Below are 20,921 nucleotides of genomic sequence, written 5' to 3' on the forward strand. Positions count from 1 at the left end.
GAATTCTTGATGTATAGGTACAGTATCATCATAATGACTATTGTTCAGTAGTTGGAATTAAAAAAAACACAAAAACTGCCTTGCTGATCTCATTATAATGGTATATAATGACTTTTTTGTTGTTGTGTTTTGTTTTTTTAAATTTCTTTTTGTAAATTTTTATTTATTTATGATAGTCACACACACAGAGAGGGAGAGAGAGAGGCAGAGACATAGGCAGAGGGAGAAGCAGGCTCCATGCACCGGGAGCCCGACGTGGGATTCGATCCCGGGTCTCCAGGATCGCGCCCTGGGCCAAAGGCAGGCACTAAACCACTGCGCCACCCAGGGATCCCCCCTTTTTTTTTTTTTTAAAGCAAAGACTTTTATAAAACTTCAAGAGATTAACAATGTCCCTGTCTCAATCATGTTTTTCTTTTAAGATACTTGAGTTTAAATTATGTATCTATCAAGGGAAAACTAGAATGCTAATCCTTTTTTTTTTTCAACTTTTTAAACAAGTCTGTTTATTGAAAGGATCTGAAAATAGCAATAAGGCTTTTAACCTCATTTAATAAATTTGCAAGATATTAACAATATTTGAAATTGAAACATTAATAATTACTTAAAAATCCAAAGTTTTCTAGAACATTCCAAAACATGCTTTAGAATCCTAATTCTTTAAAGTCATTACTCTTAAGTAATTAACTTTTAATTTCTTTCCTCATTTACATAAAATTCAGAAACTGATAGACATTAATAAAATTAAAATTTATAAAAATTTAGGAATTAGAAGAGGAATACACATGACATTTGCCATACCTCTCCTGGCTCAAGACACTCCTTTACACATATAATTTATTAGAAACTCTGCAGGAGCTCACTCTTGTCTGCAGTACCTGTGAAATGGGGTGTGACTTCTAATAACCTGACATTAAAGAAATCTGGGGTTTTCCATGAAATTCGTCTTTGTTTTATAAAGTTCTTTGTATCAGATCAAGGAAATGTAAGAATATTGCAGTTTTATCTTCTTTTTTACTTCTATGATATAAAGTTGAGAATAATATACATTTTGGAATTAGACTAAAGGAGTGGAATACTGACACTAAAAACAGAACTAGAAATAAAAAATAAAAATGAACTACACAATTTCTGAAAAATCTAAATTAGTATAGACCTTTAGTTATCTATTATAAGAGTCAAAATCCATTGAACTAAAATCTACAGCTACATCTTTAGATTCCCTTTTAGAGTAGTATGTTGGCATCTGACTGGACAACTAATGTTCTGAGAAAATAACCTATGATAAATATCTTATTTATCTAAATACTGATCAGACAATATTGAAGATTTATTGTCATGCACCAAAACAAAATCAAACCCCACATTAAACAAATGAAAAGATTAAAAGCATGAATAAATATCAAATGGTATATGGTAAGAATCAAAGCGCGGCAAGCTCAGGTTCTAATTATGATAATGAAAGATCTGAAAAGGTAACCTTTTTTTTTTTTTTTTGAAGGTGGCTATAAGTCCACTTAAACTGTCATTATTGCAAGATTTACAGATCAAGTAAAATGGATACTAATAAATCAATTCCTAGGTCAATAAATACTTGCCAATTTACAAGCTTTTCTTAGTCTCCTTAGCTCTGTCTACTATTTGCAACATATGTAGGTTAGAAGAACACCTGACACATAATCCTAAGCTATTTTTACTCAGATTTAAGTGGAGTCTTATCTAGATAAAGATGTAAGTCAACAAATGTTACAGTTCAGTGATGCAAAATCCTTAATAGCATAAAGTTAGTGTAATTCACAGTATAATTCAGTAGATGAATCATAAGCCTTACCTTTTATGAATGAGATAGTCCTCCAGGATGTCAAGGCAGCGTACCATCTGAGAGAATATGAGCACTTTATGACCTCCGGCTTTCATTTTGGGAAGCAATTTATCTATAAGGACCAATTTGCCAGCAGACTGGATCATTGCTTGAAGATGAAAATCAGAAGCAGCTGGATTATATGTATCTCTAAATTCTCCAAGTATTTTCTCTTCAGCACCTGTCAAAGAAACATAAGAAGATAGCATCAATGCACAGATGCAGGCAACCCCCAGCTGCTTTAAAAAAAAAAAAAATCAAAATTAGTGCTCCTCTGCGCTTCTGTAACACATTAAATTTTTCTGATGACAGGTATACTGTTTTTATTGGAATTATTTATGTTTGTGGCTAGACACCCATCAACATCAGACTATAATTCCACTGAGGATGTGGACAATGTCTTAAAGCATCTTTTTATCTCTCTAGACCTCTGGCATAATGCCTTATATAAATTTATGCTTGTTAAATGTTTAATGAATGCTATTAGGGAAAGAATTAATGAAAATGTGGTCCTAACCTACATGAGTAAACACATATTTTTAAACAAACATTTATTATTTAAAGACCAATACAACAGTGATCATAACTGAATGGTGATCATAATTAATCTGGATGTGTCTATGGGTATCCGGCCAGCCATCAAAACAAGGAAACAGAACAATTAAAAGGGAAGTCAAGTTATAGGTCTTGTGATACATACTTCCTCCAGAGAGTCTAACCAGCATTAAAGGCTCTCTGCCTTCCCTCCATTCATCTGATCATTAAAGAATAATGGGATGGCAAGAGAGTTACTTACAGGGCTAAGAAACCACATGTCCTGGATAAAGATGGGAGTATATTCCTAGGAATTGGTGAAAAGATACACAGAGGCAATGCTAGTCAAGAACCTAACAAGACCTTAAAAAGTAACATTATCACAGCACAAAAACAGAGTAATCCGAGACCTGGACTGGAAGAGCCCAGGAAAAAAAAAAATCCAGAGCCCCAAAAGTAGGCTTTGTTGTCTTTGCACAGGAGGAGGATTCAACTGGAGGAGGAATTCCAGTCCACATTAGACTGAATGCAAGTCCTGCTTCTGGAACTTGGCATGTGATCATGGAGCACCCTGATTCTGAAAACACTCATAACCCCCCGAGAATACCAGAGTGAAGAGATGGAACATCACTGCCTTTTCTTGTAACAGCCACTATAGCTGTAGTGTTTATTTGCTTTTGTTTTTTAAAGTTCATGAGTACTTGTTTAAAGAAGTTAAGTTTTTGTTTGCCATCCTTTTTAGCTACCTTTGATAAGATATGGATGATTACAGCACTTCCTGAGCTCCATCATAGTATTGACCAAGTTAGGGACATTAGTCTGCCCTGCTCCTTTGGACAAAAATGAAAAGTTCTTCTCCAAAATAGCCCGGTAGTATTTCTTCTGAATGTTAGTAAGTTCCACTTCAATGATGGTTTCTTCCTTTGGTGCCAGCTTCTTTTCCACATCTTCTTTCAATCGTCTCAACATCATCGGCTTCAAGATAGCCTGAAGTTTCTGCACCTGCACAAAAAATAATGAAAAGATATGTAACATGTATGCACATTCAGTTACAAATACACACACACAATCACAGAGATAAGAGGTTTGATGCACTTCTTTACAAAGACCAGTGAGGATACCTGTTCCTCTGTTTTCAGGTCCCCAAATTCTTGCATAAATGTTGATTCAGAAGGAAACCTTAAAGGTTCTAGGAAATGAAGAAGACTGAATAGTTCTTCAACTGTATTTTGGAGAGGTGTGCCAGTCAGAAGCACTTTGTGTTCCTACATAAAGCAAGAATAATTCATGTCAAACACCACAGTCTGAGAATTACATGAAAGCTGACATAGGTTATTAAATGTTTAGTGTTTCAAAAGTACTTTTCTAACTATAATTTTCAAGAGACATCTCAAAAAACATCTCTACTCATGAATCTTCATTAATTTACTTTCTCAAATTACTTTTTAAAAACTCTATCATTATTGTAATACTACACTTTGTATGTTATTTTTACCTACTCAAGCTTTTAAAAGAAAAGTTCTAAATAATTAGGAAGCCTATTTTGGATTTTTCTCAAAGAAACAGACCTTTCAAGAACAAAGAAGGTATTTGTTTCTTTTGTACTCCACCATTTTTGGTATGGTAATTTGTATATAAAATGGTTCTCATTCTTTATAATTTGGCTAATTATCACCTGACTTTTTTTTTTTTTACCCTTTAATCCACCTGTGTTTATTTTAAACACTTCCCACAGGACCCCAAGGGGTCTCCAGACTGGGAGGACTGCTCCTAGCCCCCCAAGAGGCTGTGAGCCAAGGCCTCTCTGAGGCAGGAGAGAGAGCAGTTAAAATCACCTGACTTTTCACGCAAGAACAATTCTCAAATCATTAAGGCAATATAACAATATGAAGAGCTAACTGGAATATGCTTCTACACTAGAACAGCATTACAAATTAAACATAGTAGTAATAGGAAATAAATATTTTTAATGACAGTACAAATTATCATTTAAAATTTAACAACATCTCTAAATTCCTAAGCTAAATATTTCTACATGTATCACTATATATGCATATATATGTGTATACTGGCAAAAGTTTAGTCTAGAAAGATGCATAACAATCTATAAATACTGGAGTGGGGAGTAGAACTGAGGTGGGTATTGATAGTAAAAAGGAATGCTTCAGTTTTATGGTATGTAGCTCTGCATATTGGAGTTACTTGTTCAAGTGTTTATATACTAATTATGTGATCTCAATTAAATGAAAATGTTAAAAGACTCTGATTTGAAATAAGCAAACACACTAGTAAGAAGATGACTTTTAAAAATCCATGAATTATAACCAACCTATGCTGAGCATGGGGAATTTTTTTCCTTAGTAATTAAAACAAAATAAAAAACAAAAAACCCTCAATTGCCACAGATAAGAATCTGATCTATACTCTAAAATTTAAAAAGTGAGGTTAGCATTAGTTCTGTCTCTATCTGACCTATCACTAAGTAACTAAGACACTGCATTAAGTCAAATAATAAGTTACTTACCAGATTCATGAGTTTCAGACCTTCTAGAAGTTTGCAATTTTTATTTTTTAACCTATGTGCTTCATCAATAATCACACATCGCCATTCAATTGCATTAAGCTCTCCGCAGCCACCCAGAATCATTTCAAAAGTGGTGATGATGGCTTGGAATCTGTAAGCTCCTCGAATGATACGTCCCTAGAAATTTATTATCAAATACAATAATTTGCTAGAATGTCTTCATCACAATTTTTAATTCCTATCAAATAGCATAAAAATATATCTAACGATATCTGCTACAAAACATTTTCCACTGAAATTTTTATATATGCATACCTGCCCTTTAAATAATGAGGAAGTTTAGCATTAAAATGATTAAATTGCAGTGTTTTCAAGAATAATGCAAAAAATTATGCCAACACAATTATTTAATTTATAATTATATTCAAATCAGTATTCATTGATAAAATATTTTATAGTTTTTAAGAGTTGTAGTAACAATTTTAGATCAAGAAAGAAATGGCCATTATAAAATCTGGACAGTGAAATTTCAGCTTTAATGCTTATTACTTATATCCATGAGTTGACACATACAACGGCAAATAAATAGTTAATATCAAAATTAGCCACCTGAGTCAATTATTCAGCAAATATTTATTGAGTGTCTGTGTGCCAGACCCTGTTCTAGATGCTGGAGATACAGCAGTAAACAAAACAGAAAAAAATAATTATCCAAGTGGAACTTACAGCCCAATGATTCAAATGTAGGACATAGCCATTAAGAAAATATTTTTAAAAGTTACAAAGTGATAAGGGCTGTGGAATAAAATAAGAAAGGTATATGGGGTCGGAGGTGACCACTGCAATTTTATGGATTGCATAGGAGGCTATTACTGAGAAGTGACATTAGAGCAAAGTTCTGAAGATGAGGGAGAAAGCCATGTGATACCTACAGCTCTACAGTAGAAAGCAATCTTGGAAGAAGCAGCAAGTGTGAAGGCCCTAAGGTGGGAGTATCTACGGCAGTCTTCACATAGTAAGAATGCCAGAGAAGCTGAAACTCATTGAGTGTGGAGGAGATGAAGCTGTCCTGGGACTGGAAAGTTTGCTAAGGATTTGGCTCTTTCTCTAAGCAAGAGGCTACTGGAGGGTTTTGAGACAAGAAGTGACATGTATTTTAAGAGTCCCTTTGGTGGCCATAGAAAAATAGTCTGAAAGAGGCCAAGGACAGATCATAGAGATGACCAATATGGGTCTGTCATAGTAATCCAAGCAAGAGATTAACATTGGAAGTCATGAGAAGTATTCAGTTCTGAATGTATTTTGAAGGTTGAGCCAACAGGATTTGCTAATGGATAGGCATAGAGTGGGATAAAAAGAAGACTCAAGTTTACGTGTAAAATCTTTTAGCTTGAACAATTAGAATGTGGTGTTGCTACTTACAACAAGAAAATTCAGGATTTTGGACACGTTATGTTTGAGAAAACTACTTAGATATCCAAGTGGAATAGATGAATAGGCATTTGGAGAGCTCTTTGGAATTCAGGAAAGAAGTTAGAGTTGGTGATAAGATCTGGGGAGTTTCTAGCAGTATAGATGGTACTTAAGTTGTGTGACTGAATGAAACCTCTGACAGAAAGAGTATGGATATAAAAGAGTCTGAAGATTGAGCCCTGGGTCACCTCCAAGTTTAGATAGAGAAGGTACAAAGGAAACAGTAAAGGGGGCTTCAGAAAGAATAGAACAGTACAAATCCTGGAATCTAAACTAAGAAAATGTTAAATGGGACTGAAAACTATAAACTATCAGGGATTAGGAGAAATTAAGGGTTAAGAAAGATTGTGTATTCTGATTTAGAGTTTAATTCCTACTTTTTTAAAAAAAAGGATTTTATTTATTTACACATGAGAGACACAGAGAAGAGGGGCAGAGACACAGGCAGAGGGAGAAGCAGGCTCCCTGCAGGGAGCCTGATGTGAGACTTGATCCCAGGACTCTGGGATCATGACCTCAGTCAAAGACAGACGCTCAACCACTGAGCCACCCAGGTGCCCAATACCTACTAACTTAATTAGATTAATCCATAATAATTATATGCATGGCTACTAAGTTGAAAAACAGATCCAATAGATATTATTTAGAAAGGCGTAAAGTATAAGTCTAGGGCATTTATATAGCTCTAACAACCTCAGGCAGAAGGCATTCAGGTAAAGTGATATCACAATGTTTATGAACAAGGGCTTTTGATTCTAATTACCTGGGTTTATTAATCCCAGTTTTGTTGGGATTTTGGAGGAAACTGCATAACTTCTTTATACCTCAGTTTCCTCATTTGCAAATGGGGCTAATATTATTACCTACTTACAAGGCAGGCATTACAAAGATTCAGGGAAATACTAATTCTAAAATGTCTGGTGGACTGCCTGGCACATGGCAAATACTAATAAATGATTGTGACTGTTTGTGTTATTATCTGTTACTTTTTTCAGGGTGATTCAGAAAATCTTAGCATATTTTACTACTATTATGATGTCGGGCTATTTAATAACTTGAAAAAGCAGAAGTCAAATATTCAATTCATTTATATTAAAATACACCCAAAAGAATTAACTCAAAAAGTTAAATGTGTATCTAAGCACAGATCTATGTAGAGATTTATCTTTTTAAATTTTAAGCCTGTCAGATAATATCCTTCTAGAATGTATAACATTTACCACAATATATAATATTTAATATATACTATTCAGTTCATAACACATCAAGAATCTTTTAGCTTCTTGGCTATCATGTTTATACCAAACTCATATGGGACATATATTAAAACTTTTAAACATCTCTTAAACTCCTAATATTTTAATTATACTGTCTGTATAAAAACGAGATTGAACTAAGTCATAATCATTTTTATGATACCATACAGCTCTTAAAATCTACAAATGTATGATTGAGAAGAATAAAACACTATGGAAGGGAATCAAACTATAATCTGAGATGTCAAAGGCTTGAAAATACAAAGGTGACAGTTTCAATAAAATTGAGGAATAACTAAAGCGTTATATAGATGCTTAATTTCATAAGAATGTAACTGTTTCAATCATAAAAGTAAGAGAGACAATGAGGCTGAAGGAACTAACTTAATTAATTCATTTTCAGCTTCAAATAGATAGACAATCAGTTGCTACTGGGAAGAAAAGCAGTAGAAGGCTAGGCACATTACCTTACTTCAACCTGTATCATATCACATGACCTAGCCATACATTATAATGATCCTTATAAAACAAAAGAACTAGTGAAAGAAAAATAAATTATTAAGGTGCTACTGAGGTAGAATGTTAGCCAAAAAACCTATTCTAATTAAAACATATATGTTTGTGTGAACTATGTTTTTACTGATACTATTTCTTAATAAAATTCTTAAAGAGTCCTGTACCACTCAAAACTCTAATTGGTCCTTAATTGCTTTCTTAACTTTCTGCTAGAAAATTCATTATTATAATGCTAACTCTTAATTTTATGATGTGTGTATTTAGATGAAAAATAAGAAATCTCCAACTAAATTTCCTCCTAAAGAGGCCAAAGTAAAATGGAAAAAGTGCCTTTAGGATATAGAGGAGAAGAAAACCACCAAATCACCAGAGCACTGGAATAACCAATTCAAAAGGGAAAATGATAGAGAGGTATGCCTGACTCTGCATACAAAACAAATAAACCAAACTTAAAATATGTCTAAAATCAAAGTCCTTTGAACATGGAAAAGAACCTATGGTTTCATCTCAGTAAGCATTTAAACCCACAGTACTCACCAGGGGTGAAGATTTGAATTTTAGAAATGGAGAGAAAATAATGGAGGATGATCAAAGAGACATATTTTTCTAAAAATAAATTTAATGTATATTTAAAAGCAATGAGTAAAATTATTCTAGTTGAAAAATTAGGGATACAATCAAATTAGTATCTTTGTATAGATCAGCATACTTTATAGTGAACCGGAACATCACCCTAATTCCTTGTCATTGTTTTCTTCAGCTACTAAAGTTTATTGTAAAATAAATACAATGAAAAAAGAGATCGAACCAAGATGTACATAGGAAAATAAAATCCATCTCAAATTTGAAAATAATTAAAACATAATAATTGGCTTTTTCAAACTTGACCTTTCAAACAACAAACAAAATCATCAGTAACACACCTGTGAGTCCCTGAAGTACATCTCATATTGCTGTATCATTTGTCTGCTAATCAGGCTCCCATGATAAACCACAACATTAATATCAGTCCATGTACGAAATTCTCTCTCCCAGTTTGCAATGGTAGAAAGTGGAGCAATAATCAGGAAAGGTCCTCTTATACCAGTCAGAAGGATTTCGTAGAGGAATGTAATTGATTGAATGGTTTTGCCAAGACCCATTTCATCTGCTAAAATGCAGTTTCGTCTGAAATAAACAAATATATCATCCATGTATACATTGGATTTTTCTGTACACTACAATGTTTTTAAAGATAAATATACAAAAATAACCAAATATCAAGTTAAGATACTTGCATTTATAAAAACATAAAAAGTTGCCAAAGTGTACACTAAGCATGCTATTTTGTAAAAATAGGAAATTATAATTTTATTATAATCCTGCATAGGGAAAACTATAGATTTTTGTAGCTCCAAAATAAGATATCACCCATTAGAGGCATGATTTTGTTAAAGAATGAAACAGCATAAGTAAGGCAAACTAAACATATTTATTCAGGAAGCACTTATTAAATACCTTCTATATCTCAGGGAGAGTATGGGAAGATGGGATACAAAAGAAATAGGGCATATTCTCTGCCTTCCATGGGCTTGTATCTATTAGAAAAGCAGACATGTAAATAAATAAATAAATAGTCATGCAGTGTGCTATCACAGAAGTGCAAATAAAGCACTGGTATCAACTTTGGCTGGGCTCTAGAAGAATCTAAAAGCCTGAAAGAAACACAGACACACAGGGTTCTCCCCTATACATTATGATTCAATGTGTATGGAGTAGGATAAAAGCAGCTATAAGTTTTTTTTTTTAAGTTCCACAGATGATTATAATACATGGCCAGTTGAAAATCCTCAGGGTTAAGTTTATTGCTGAAGCTCAGAGGAGTAAGTGTCCATTTGTGGCAAAAAGAGATGAGGAGATGAGATCATTTTCCAAAGAGGAGTTCAATAATAGGTAGAATTTTGCCAGAGAGCTCAGCAAAGGAGTGGAGGTATAAGGAACTCAACACGGAGACTACAAACATAGTTTGGAGATGAGGGTGAAAGGAGGGAGTATTACTAAGATACGAAGAGATGAGAAATAAAGAGGTTAGACATCATTCTGTTATGCAACAGGAATCACTGAAAATGTTAAAGAAACCTGATGCAATTGGGTTTGTGTTTTGAGGTTTACTTTGGCTCCACCATGGCTATTAGAAGGTGAGGTGCCTAGAAGCTGGGACACTAACCAGGAAAGTACTGCAAGAATGCAGAAAACAATGGCGGGCACTTGGACTAAGGGAGGAGGACTAAGAGGAGAGAATGGTTTCCAAAGTTAATTATGACTTAGAATGCTTTAAACTCAGTGGCTTACCAGATATATGGGGTGTTGGATGAAAGTCAGATTTCAATCTGGTTGACTTAAATGAATCATTTTTTTTTTTAAAGTAGGCTCCACACCCAACGTGGGGCTTGAACTCATGACCCTAACATCAAGAGCTGCGTGCTCTTACTGATGAGCCAGCCAGGCACCCCTGTATTGTGTTATTCTTAGGTGAAACACAAAATATGGAGGAAGAACAAGTTTGGTACAGAGAAAACAGGAAATGATAAGGTTAATTTTGAATTTTGTGTTGAAAGAATTGGTGAAATAGACTTTAAAGTAGCAAGAGGCAAAGAAAAATATGGCCTTGGATTTCAAGGCCTTAGAGATTAAGAGATGAGACTATTAGGATGTTATTGATAAAGGCAGAGGGGGTGTGGAGTAGAGCTTATGAAGAACAAACCTGTCCTAGGAGGAGAGAGCAACAGAGAAATGTTAGAAGGAAAAGCAATACCAAAAGGCAGGTAGAGGAAGGAAAACCAGCAGACCCGAGAGTCACAGGGTCTGGAGACAGTCCCACTGTGGAAGCTGCTGGCAGTGAGAATGGGGGAAAGTTTACAGAGTCAGTGACTACCTACAGCAGCAGGGAAACAGCAAATTAGGGCTGAAAAAATACCCCATGGATTGTGAAATAAACCATTTTAAAGATACAGAATCAAATACAGGCAACAGGTTTAAAGCTAGTTGATGAGGAAATGGAAGAGCTCCTCCTGTAGGCTGTTATTCCTAGAAATGACAGAGGGCTCAAGGTCACTAGAAGGAAAAACAGAGCCAAGAAGAGGAGGTTTATCCTTTTCTTTCTTATGTTTTTATGGTAGGTTAAACTGATCAGAGAGTGAAGGGACAGTACTAGTCTTGAGAGAGCTTGAAAATGTAAGAGCGCAGGATGACAGCTGATGGAAGTGAGGCTCTGAGAAGCCTGGAGGAGGTGTGTGTCAAGAACAGAGGTGGCATGTTAATCTTGGTAATGGGGAGGCACCTTTAACCTCTGGTACATGAGGATTCCTAAGAAAGGCTAAGAATGGAGATACGTCTGTCAGGCAGACAAGAACTTGAACAAGCTCATCCATTGGCCCTAGGGTTCTCTATGGAGCAGTCACGTGGAGTCAAAGGGTAGGGCTGTGATAGAGAGCCCAAGGAAAGTGCTGTAAGTTTAAAACAAGCCATGTAGGAAATGGGGAAGGGCAATGATGAGAGGATTTAAGCAAAACAGTTAACTTTTTTACCTGGAAGGGTCTCTTGGGAAAAATGATGGTTAACATTTAGAAAATATAAACTAGGGGGAAGAGCGCTGGGAAGGGTTAACATGTTCCCCTACCCTCACGTGACTGAGTCTCAGGACTCACCATCACCGAGTCTAATAACTCAGAGAAGAATCATGTGAGAAGTAAAAATATAGAAGAATGACTGTGAATAAAAAGTATCATCAAACTGTTCTATTATTACTAATAACAATCTTGGCTTGCTCTCTTGTATATGCCACTATGCTTTCTCAATCATTTTTACTTCCATTTTATACTTCTTTTGCAATTATCTTTTCACTGCAAAAAGTAAGATAATGTTCCACTCAGCATTTTGAACAACTTGGAAAATAAATAATTAATAGAAGAGGTAAATTCATTACTAGGTTCTTATATTTTGATTTCTATTCCTCATCAACTGCTAATAATCTGCTTCTCTGAAGACTTAACAGACCTACCTAATTCTTACTGATATTATTGCTCACTCTAACTAGATTCAATTACTGGCAGATAGTGTAAGTTGGTAAGTTGAAAAATATTCTGTAACATAACAGATGTTTTACAATGTTAAAAAAGACATTTCAGTGTTTATTACTAATTATCTTATCAATTTTCTTCTATTCTGATTGGCGTACATCTTTAAAGGAAGCAATTAAAGTCAAAATCCTAAATTATACTTTGCACATCCTTCTGAGGTAACCTCACTTTCAATAACAAAGACCCCATGACAGTAATAATATAGCAGATCAGTACCTATTTTACTTAATATATTTTGACACACATAAAAAAAGCAACACAGTAAATTTTTTTTCTATTAAGATATACTACATACCTATTGTACCAATTGAATAAGAGCCAGTTGAGTCCTTCCAGTTGATATTCCCTGAGTTGATTGCCATTTTTATAGTCCCTGGATTGATCAATTTTTTTCCAAATATTAGCAGGAGGACGATCCTTTGTGGAAAAACAAAGAATGATGCATTTCAGATTTTTTAATCTTTCATAAAACTCATACATGATAAAAGCATGCTTTTAAAATAATTAAAGGAGCTAACATTATATAGTATTATGATGAAATGTTACAAACATCTAAAGGCCAAATTAGTTCTGCACAAACTCTTCCAGAAAATTGAAGAAGGCAGCATACATTCCACTAATGCCACAAAGCTCAGGTACTAAAATCAAAGATATTACCAAAAACCCTTCTACACACCAATATCCCTAATGAATACAGATGCAAAGATTTATAACAAAATTTTAGCAAATGGAATCCAATATATGAAAGGATAATCCTCATGACCAAGTAGATTTTTTCCAGGAATGGAAGGTGTTTAAATTTGAAAATTAATCAATGTTGATCAACAGACTAAAAAACAAAAATATGACAATCTCAATAGATGCAGAAAAGGGATTTAAAAACTCTAACACCTATTCCTAATAAAAATTCTCATTAAATTCTGAATAGAAGGGAACTTCTTCAACCTGGTAAGTAAGGTACATCTATGAAAAGAGCCAAAGCTTAACATCATACTTAATGGTTCAAAACTAAAAGCTTTCTTCTTAAAATTGGGAAAAGGCAAGCATGTTTATTGTCACTGCTTCTATTCAACATTATACTGCAGTTTCTAAGAAGTATAATAAAGCAAAAACAAAAAAGGAATAAAAGGCTTTAAGATTGGCACGGAAAAAGTAAAACCACCTTAATTCACAGAAGACTTCATTTTGGGGGGATCCCTGGGTAGCTCAGTGGTTTAGCACCTGTCTTTGGCCCAGGGCGTGATCCTGGAGTCCCGGGATCGAGTTCTGCATCGGGCTCTTGGCATGGGCCTGCTTCTCCCTCTGCCTGTGTCTCTGCCCCCCTCTCCCTCTGTGTATGTGTGTGTGTGTGTGTGTGTGTGTGTGTGTGTGTGTGTCTATCATGAATAAATAAATAAAATCTTTAAAAAAAAAAGACTTCATTTTTGTATGTAGAAAATCTATGGAATCTATAGCAAAGATAAACTAAGAAATGATTTTAGCAAGGTTGTATGATACAAGATCAATATACAGAAAGCTGTATTCTATATTGTAGAAACAAATTTAAAAAGATAATACCATTTTCTCTTTCATCAATAATAGCATCTAAAATATGACCTATTTAGGAATATATCTCTCAAAAGTTGTGTAAGACTGGTGTATTTAAAACCACAAAACACTGCTGAGAGAAATTAAAGAAGACCTAAACAAGTGGAATTTCGTGGACTCAAACACTGAACATTGTTATTAATTCTTCCTAATTGAACAGCAGATTCAACATAACCAAAATCCTAGTATGTTTTTGTAGAAATTGATATGCTGATTCTAAAACCATATGGAAATGCAAAAGACCAGAAATATCCAAAACAACTTGAAAAAGAATAAAGTTGGAGGACTTATACTGATTTCAAGACTTGTAGAAGTTACAGAATCAAGACTGGGTAGAATTGGTGTAAAGATAACAGACTAGTGGAACAGAATAGAGGGTTCGAAAATACACCCACATGTATTAACTCAATTGATTTTTCACAAAGTAGGAAAGGCAATTCAGTGGAGTAATGACAGTTTTTTCTTTTTATCCAAAAACTAGTGCTACAACAATTGGACACCCATAAACAAAAAATGAACTTTGATTCATACATGCACTATATACAAAAATTACTCAAAATTCATCATAGACCTAAATGTTACCTAAAACTAAAAAACTTCTGGCAAAGATCTCCTAGCTATAGCACCAAAAGTACGATCCATAAGGAAAAGACAGATAAACTAGACTTTATCAAAATTAGGAACTTCTGCTCTTTTACAGACATTGTTAAGACAGTGAAAAGACAAGCCAGAGACTTGGAGAAAACTTTTGCAAATCATATATCTGATAAAGGACTTGGATCTAGAACATATACATAATTCTTAGAGCCCAATAATAAGAAAGTATTAAGCCAATAAAAAATATGCAAAATATTTGAATAGGCACTTTATTAAAGATACACTAATGGCAAATAAACACATGAAAAGATTCTCAACATCATTATTCATTAGGAAATATAAATGAAAACCACAATGTCATACTATTATATACACATTAGAATTGCTAAGATTAAAAACACTGTTCCGAGTGTTGACAAGGATGTGAAACTACTAAAACTCTTATACAATGCTGTAGGGAATGTAATATGGTACAACCAAAGGGAAAAAACTTGGCAGTTTCTTAAAAAATTAAACATATACCTAACATATGACCCAGCCACTTTACTCATAGATATTTGCTGAAGAGAAATGAGAGCACATACCTAGATAATGACTTGCACACAAATATTCCTAATAACTTTATTTCTAATAGCCAATATAAGTATTCATCAATAGGTGAATGGATAAACAAACTGTGGGATATACATTACAACAGAATACTACTCAGCATTAGAAAGGAATGAACTACTGATGCATGTAATGAATGACATGAATCTTGAATACTGCATGAAAGAAGCTATACAAAAAACATTATACTGTCTATATAAAACTACAGAGAATTTAAAATAATGGATAGTGACATAAGAAAGATTAGTAGTTACCTACAGGGGGGCTTGGGGGTAGAGGAAGAAAGATTTGGGAGGGGGGATTACAAAGGGAAATGAGAATATGGGATTGAAGGATAGTTCGTTATCTTGATTATACTGATGGTTTCAGATGTCAAAACTTATCCAACTGTACACTTCAAATACACATAATTTATTGTATGTTGCTTCAAACTCAATAAATTTATCTTTAAAAAATATGATGCAGTTGGGTCTGGTTCAAGATGGTGACAGAGAAGCAAATGGTTTAAACCCCACATATGGCACCCCAGCTTTATGATCCGAACCTGAGAGATGAGCCCCCAAAACATCTATCTTTGAAACCCAGCAGGGCTTGCGTCCACGAAACCCACAAGGCTATATATGGTGAACTGAGAAACTATTCTTAAAGTGTTCACGTGGACTCACCTGGCTACACCCCAGGGCTAGTGCAGAGGCAGCCGACTAAAAAGGATGAGGTGTATCGAATTTTCTCTCATACATTTTAAATCTATCGTACATCTCTATACCACCTTTGATATTCATGGTACAAAGTATTTCTTTCAAAAGAAATCTAGAAGCATAACACTGTATGCAAAAAAAAAATTCATTTACATATATAGTTTAGTCATACTTATCCAAATATATTTTTTCTTTCTCAGTGATAAAAAGCTCTGTTATGAATTATTCTGGATAGCTAAGACACAAACTTTCTTAAGATTGCTGAATAGGTGGAAGGATAACATTATTCCAGCCCCAAATTAGTAGGGTCTGGGTCTCAGGAGGATAAATACGTTTCTGAGAAACAAGCACAAGGTTTCTTATGATCTCTTACTTTTAAATGATCTTATATTGGTACTAATCAACAAAATTACACCTCTAAAAATTACCAGGATGGTCAGGGTCAGTGTATGGTAATTCTGAATGAAAAACTGAATTAGGCCATCAGTATACAGAAAACAACTGGTTATTAGAGCTTTACTGTTACTTAATATAATTAGGGTGAATACAGAAAATATTTCTTCAGTGGTATGCAATGAACTTAAAAATAATTAACATATAATAATTATTTAATTATTGCTTAAAATATTTTCCACATTAAGTCATATTCTCCACAATTTTCTTTTCAGCAATCTGATCATTATTTAATATTTCATTAGAGTCAGAAAGAAATTTCATTTCCAGAACCTCTAAAAATACATGTTTTATATGTTATTTTATTTAATCATAATAGACTGGCAAAAAATCACTTACCTCCCACAGTATTTAACTATGATAGGTTAGCACTATTGTCAAGTCCACTTTATAGTAATTAAGGGGATTAATTCCATGGGATGATTTCCCTTTACCAAGGACTACACCATATCTACCTGTCTAAGGCAGTGGTTTTTCTCAGACATGTACATCAAAATCATCTTTTTAAAAACAAATAGGCCCGGGGCTGCTCTCAAATATTCTAATTCAGAAGCCACAAACAAGGAATCAAGCATCTTGAATTTTTGAAAAGTTCTCAAGATGATTCTGATACGTACTTCCAACTGAGAATCAATGATGGAGAGAAATAGCTTACAGGATGAGGCCAGAGATCAGATTATCACTGAGACATAGTTCCCACTCCAAAAAGAAAACCTTTCCCTTCCACGATCTCCCTTGACTCATTCCTCCCTTAATTAGTTAACACTTTTGTTTTCCAGAACAAGGAAAGGCATTGAGAAGTCAAAGGAATGGAGGTAAGCTGCTGTTCTCTTGGTAACAGACATATGGATATTTCTGGGACATTACTTAAGAAGAACAGAAAATAAGAACAGAAAAAAATTATTATCAAAATATGATCTATTCCATGAACATTATTAGTTCATTTCCTTCTCTTCCATCACATCTCCACATTTTTCATGGCAGCTCTTCCTCACCCTTATGCTAATCAAAAAGTGATCTGTTCCTGCCTTTTCATGTATAAATATTTTCTCTTTAGTGAAATAAGAAATTTCTGTGACTAAATTACATTTGAAAGAGAACACGGCAAATATTAAATAAAATCATAACAGGTCTCTTCATGGTGAATTTCTTTTCATTGGCCCCCCAAAATTGTATTCACATGACAATAATTCTATGTTTTAGGATTTAAAGTAAACAATTTTAGGAAATATAAGTAAAAATTATATAATTTTCAGCAATATCACAACTTGCCTTAGCTGCCTAGAATTCTATAGTTTCCGTACTAGAAAAGTCAATAACCTACTTAGATTTCTTATTTTTTGAACAGGGAAGAGATATGCATGTAATCAATTAAAAAAAAAAAAAGAACATATTTATTTTATGTAGGCTTTTAACAATATTCCATATAAAAGGTTCTTTTAAAATAATGCTCCTATGGAAGGAGATGAATGATTTAGTTATGGAGAATTAACTGGTTTATAGAAAAGAAGGAAAAGGTGGGTATAATAAGGATTTTTCCTTATTGTAGAAATAGAGAATTAATAACTCCACTTCAAGGGACACCTGGGTAGCTCAGCAGTTGAGCATCTGCCTTCGGCTCAGGGCGTGATCCTGGTCTGGGAATCAAGTCCTGCATCGGGCTCCCTGAGAGGAGTCTGCTTCTCCCTCTGTCTATGTCTCTGCCTTTTTCTCTCTGTGTATCTCATGAATAAATAAATTAAAGCTTTAAAATAATAATAATAATAAAAAACTTCCACCTCAAGCTGAAACTGATATTCTTGATATTTTTATAAACGGTCTGGGAGAAATCGTCATCAGAAACTCTTAAATTCAGAGATGAGGTGGAAGCATTTGCAACTTGTCTGGAGGGAAATTTGAAGGAAATACTCAGCAAAATTATAAATGCACATATGCTCTGACCAAGGCATTACACTTCTGACTTGTCTTACAGACACTTGTACATGGGCTCAATGTTCAATGCAGCATTGTTTATGACAGCAAAAAAATGGAATATTCACTAATGGAGGAATAGTTAAATTAACATACATAAGATACTATGTAGCAATTTTTAAAATACAGTATTCATTGTACACCAAAAGTGAAATTAAAAATGTAAAGATTACATTAAACCTGTTGAATAAAAGAAGTGCTAAGATTTTATGAAGTTGTCTAAGACACAGTTCTTACCAAATGTCTTGTATCAGGCCTTGAAGCTTGTAAGTGTTCAAACTCTTCTATTTTTGCAAGATCTACGTCTTCCTTTAGTTCCCATGTACTATCTTCATATGGTAATGAGCACCACTTTACTAAGTAGTAAATAACAGGCTGTAAAAAAAAATTTTTTTTTCACTTTACCATTTTGAAAAAGAGTAGAGACAGCTTAAATAAGCCTAACCTTCGTTAATAAAAACTAATGAAACTTTTTTTTCAGTGTTTTTAAGTCATTAATTTTTAAAAAGCAGTACATTTTAACATTTGGAAAGTTTTAGGTTTTTCCTACTTAAATTTTTTTTTCCTAAATATTTACCTCACCAGTGTCTTTATCTTCACAAAAAGAGACTTCTAACACTCTGTCTACTTCAACGTAGTCTGGGTTAAATGGTTCCTCTTCCATCTACAATTAAAAAGTAACTTAATGGATAACTGACAAAGAAGTAAAAAGATAAAAGCGAAATCAATGCAAATTTACTAGTTATTTTCTAGAACAAACTGAAGTTTGATTTCAATTAAATTTTCAATAAATGGGACTCTTCTGTTTTAATTTCCAAAAGATATCTAAGATATTTGCCTGTATTATGAATTACCACATTACGTATAATAAAACCCTCCGAGTACCATCAAGAAATAAGGTACCTCACACAAGTGACTTACTCTAGAAGATACCTTCTAACATTTTCCTAGAAGAGCCTCTATACCTGTCTTGTGCCACTCTTCTCACTCAGGTCTATGTGTTGGAGACCAGTCACCCAACCTGCAGGCTCATCTCTCAGTTGCATCAAACATTCTTTATTTGCTGATTCCTGTGCTCAGAACCCAGTTACTTCAATGAATTCAAACTCTATTTGAGCTACCTTGAACGGCACTCACTCTTCTACCTTCTTTCCTGTGGTTTTTCTACTGGGTTAATGATAACAGAGTACCCCTTCCACACCTTACTTCCAGTTACACTAGTCAGAAATAGAGAAGTCAGCTCAGATTCTATCTTTTTGTGTCTTTTTTAATCTCCCACATCTAATAAGTCATCAATTCTTACAGATTCTGCCCTCAACTCCAACTCCAACTGGTTCTTCCTTCATCCTTCTCACTGCTTCATCACTTACTTGGACCTTGAAAACCTCCTGATAGTACTCAACTATCTTTCTTGCTTCCCTTTAATCCCTTTTCACATTGACCCTAGAGTGATGTTTCTCAGATATAAATCTTACCTATTGCCCCCTTGCTTCAATTCCTTCATTGACCCTCCCTTGTTTGGGGATCAGGCCCACATTGGTTTTTGTGGAATAAGCAGGATCCTACCTTTTTCCTCCAGCCTCATCTCCTATTGCTTGGCACAGCTGTCCCCCAGATTTCATGCTTCCAAAGTATAAAAACACAGGCTTTTCAAACTCCATGTTATGGCACACCTCCATGTTTTTATACTCCTTCTTCTCTCTTCTGAATAGACTATTGTTCCTTCTCTTGTCTGCCTGGCTGCTTCCTATTCATTCCTGAATGCCTTACTTTCAATAGCCCTTCTCGGCTATCTCTGCTGCCTCTCCTCCTCTGCTTAACCTCTAAGTACTGTAGTGCTCCATGGTTCTGTTTTTAGTTCTCTTTACTGTCTCAAATCCTTCCTGAACGAGAGTATCATCTCAGGATCTCTTGATAACAAAGAACACTGCCCATCATCAGAATGGTAATGAGGTACTTTAAGACAATCTGCATAGCTCCAATCTATGTTGTACCTGAGTCAAGTGAGAAAAATCAGTCTTTGTGAAAAATTAAAAGATTATTAGTTAAGTACTCTAAAATCTTCAGCTCATTAGGAACCTCTGTATTGGAGTGAGGATGTGAAAAGTTTTTGACCTCCCAGCATCCATAAACTGAGTAGGTCATTGAAATCATCAAATTTTTGAAGGAGATTCTATAATTACAAAAAAGTAACAGTAATTTCATGGTGAAAAAAAATCTCCCAGATACCACCATAATCTAGTGGTTAAAGTGAACACCACCAGTAACAGGGCAAATGAGTTCATACTCCTCCTGAGGATTCAGTGAGAAGGGTACAGTATCATTTCTGTGGTGGTCTTTTATTTTTAAATTTTAATTCCAGTGTAAACGTTCAGTGTTATATTAGTTTTGGATGTATAATACAGTAATGTTCTCTTAAAAAATACATAACTCAAAAAAATGCATGACTTGAATCCTCAGGCAATATGAGACAACCCCAAAATTAGGGACATTCTACAAAATAAACAACCTATACTCTTAAAAAAATGTCCAAGTAATGAAAACCAAAGAAAGACCAATTAACAGAAACATGATAACTAAATTCAACATCTGATGCTAAATTGGATTCTGGACCACAATAAGCACAAAACCACCTTTTTTTGGCTATAAAAATAGTGGAACAATTAGTGAAATATGAATAAGGTCGGTCTATAGATGAGCTAGTACTACATCAATATTAATTAT

General features: G+C 34.3%; 1 protein-coding gene and 1 long non-coding RNA gene across 11 annotated transcripts in view; one reads left to right on the forward strand and one right to left on the reverse strand.

Annotated features, from left to right (window-relative positions):
* The window catches only part of CHD9 (chromodomain helicase DNA binding protein 9), a 220,747-nt gene that overhangs the window by 62,946 nt on the left and 136,880 nt on the right, over nucleotides 1-20,921 (reverse strand). For all 10 annotated transcript variants that reach the window (XM_077898429.1, XM_077898433.1, XM_077898431.1 and 7 more), the window contains 8 exons: nucleotides 18,775-18,861; nucleotides 18,435-18,572; nucleotides 12,578-12,699; nucleotides 9,088-9,331; nucleotides 4,920-5,096; nucleotides 3,517-3,660; nucleotides 3,142-3,397; nucleotides 1,832-2,042 (listed from right to left, as the gene is read on the reverse strand). In XM_077898429.1, the coding sequence (XP_077754555.1) occupies nucleotides 1,832-2,042; nucleotides 3,142-3,397; nucleotides 3,517-3,660; nucleotides 4,920-5,096; nucleotides 9,088-9,331; nucleotides 12,578-12,699; nucleotides 18,435-18,572; nucleotides 18,775-18,861 (1,379 nt within the window). The remainder of the gene's footprint in view (nucleotides 1-1,831; nucleotides 2,043-3,141; nucleotides 3,398-3,516; nucleotides 3,661-4,919; nucleotides 5,097-9,087; nucleotides 9,332-12,577; nucleotides 12,700-18,434; nucleotides 18,573-18,774; nucleotides 18,862-20,921) is intronic.
* LOC144314389 (uncharacterized) overlaps nucleotides 1-20,921 on the forward strand; it is a 72,808-nt gene that overhangs the window by 25,427 nt on the left and 26,460 nt on the right. Inside the window, exon 2 of the long non-coding RNA XR_013380262.1 lies at nucleotides 17,006-17,041. This is a non-coding gene — a long non-coding RNA (uncharacterized LOC144314389). The remainder of the gene's footprint in view (nucleotides 1-17,005; nucleotides 17,042-20,921) is intronic.

The sequence above is a fragment of the Canis aureus genome, chromosome 5, assembly GCF_053574225.1.
Source record: "Canis aureus isolate CA01 chromosome 5, VMU_Caureus_v.1.0, whole genome shotgun sequence".
Lineage (NCBI taxonomy): Eukaryota > Metazoa > Chordata > Mammalia > Carnivora > Canidae > Canis > Canis aureus.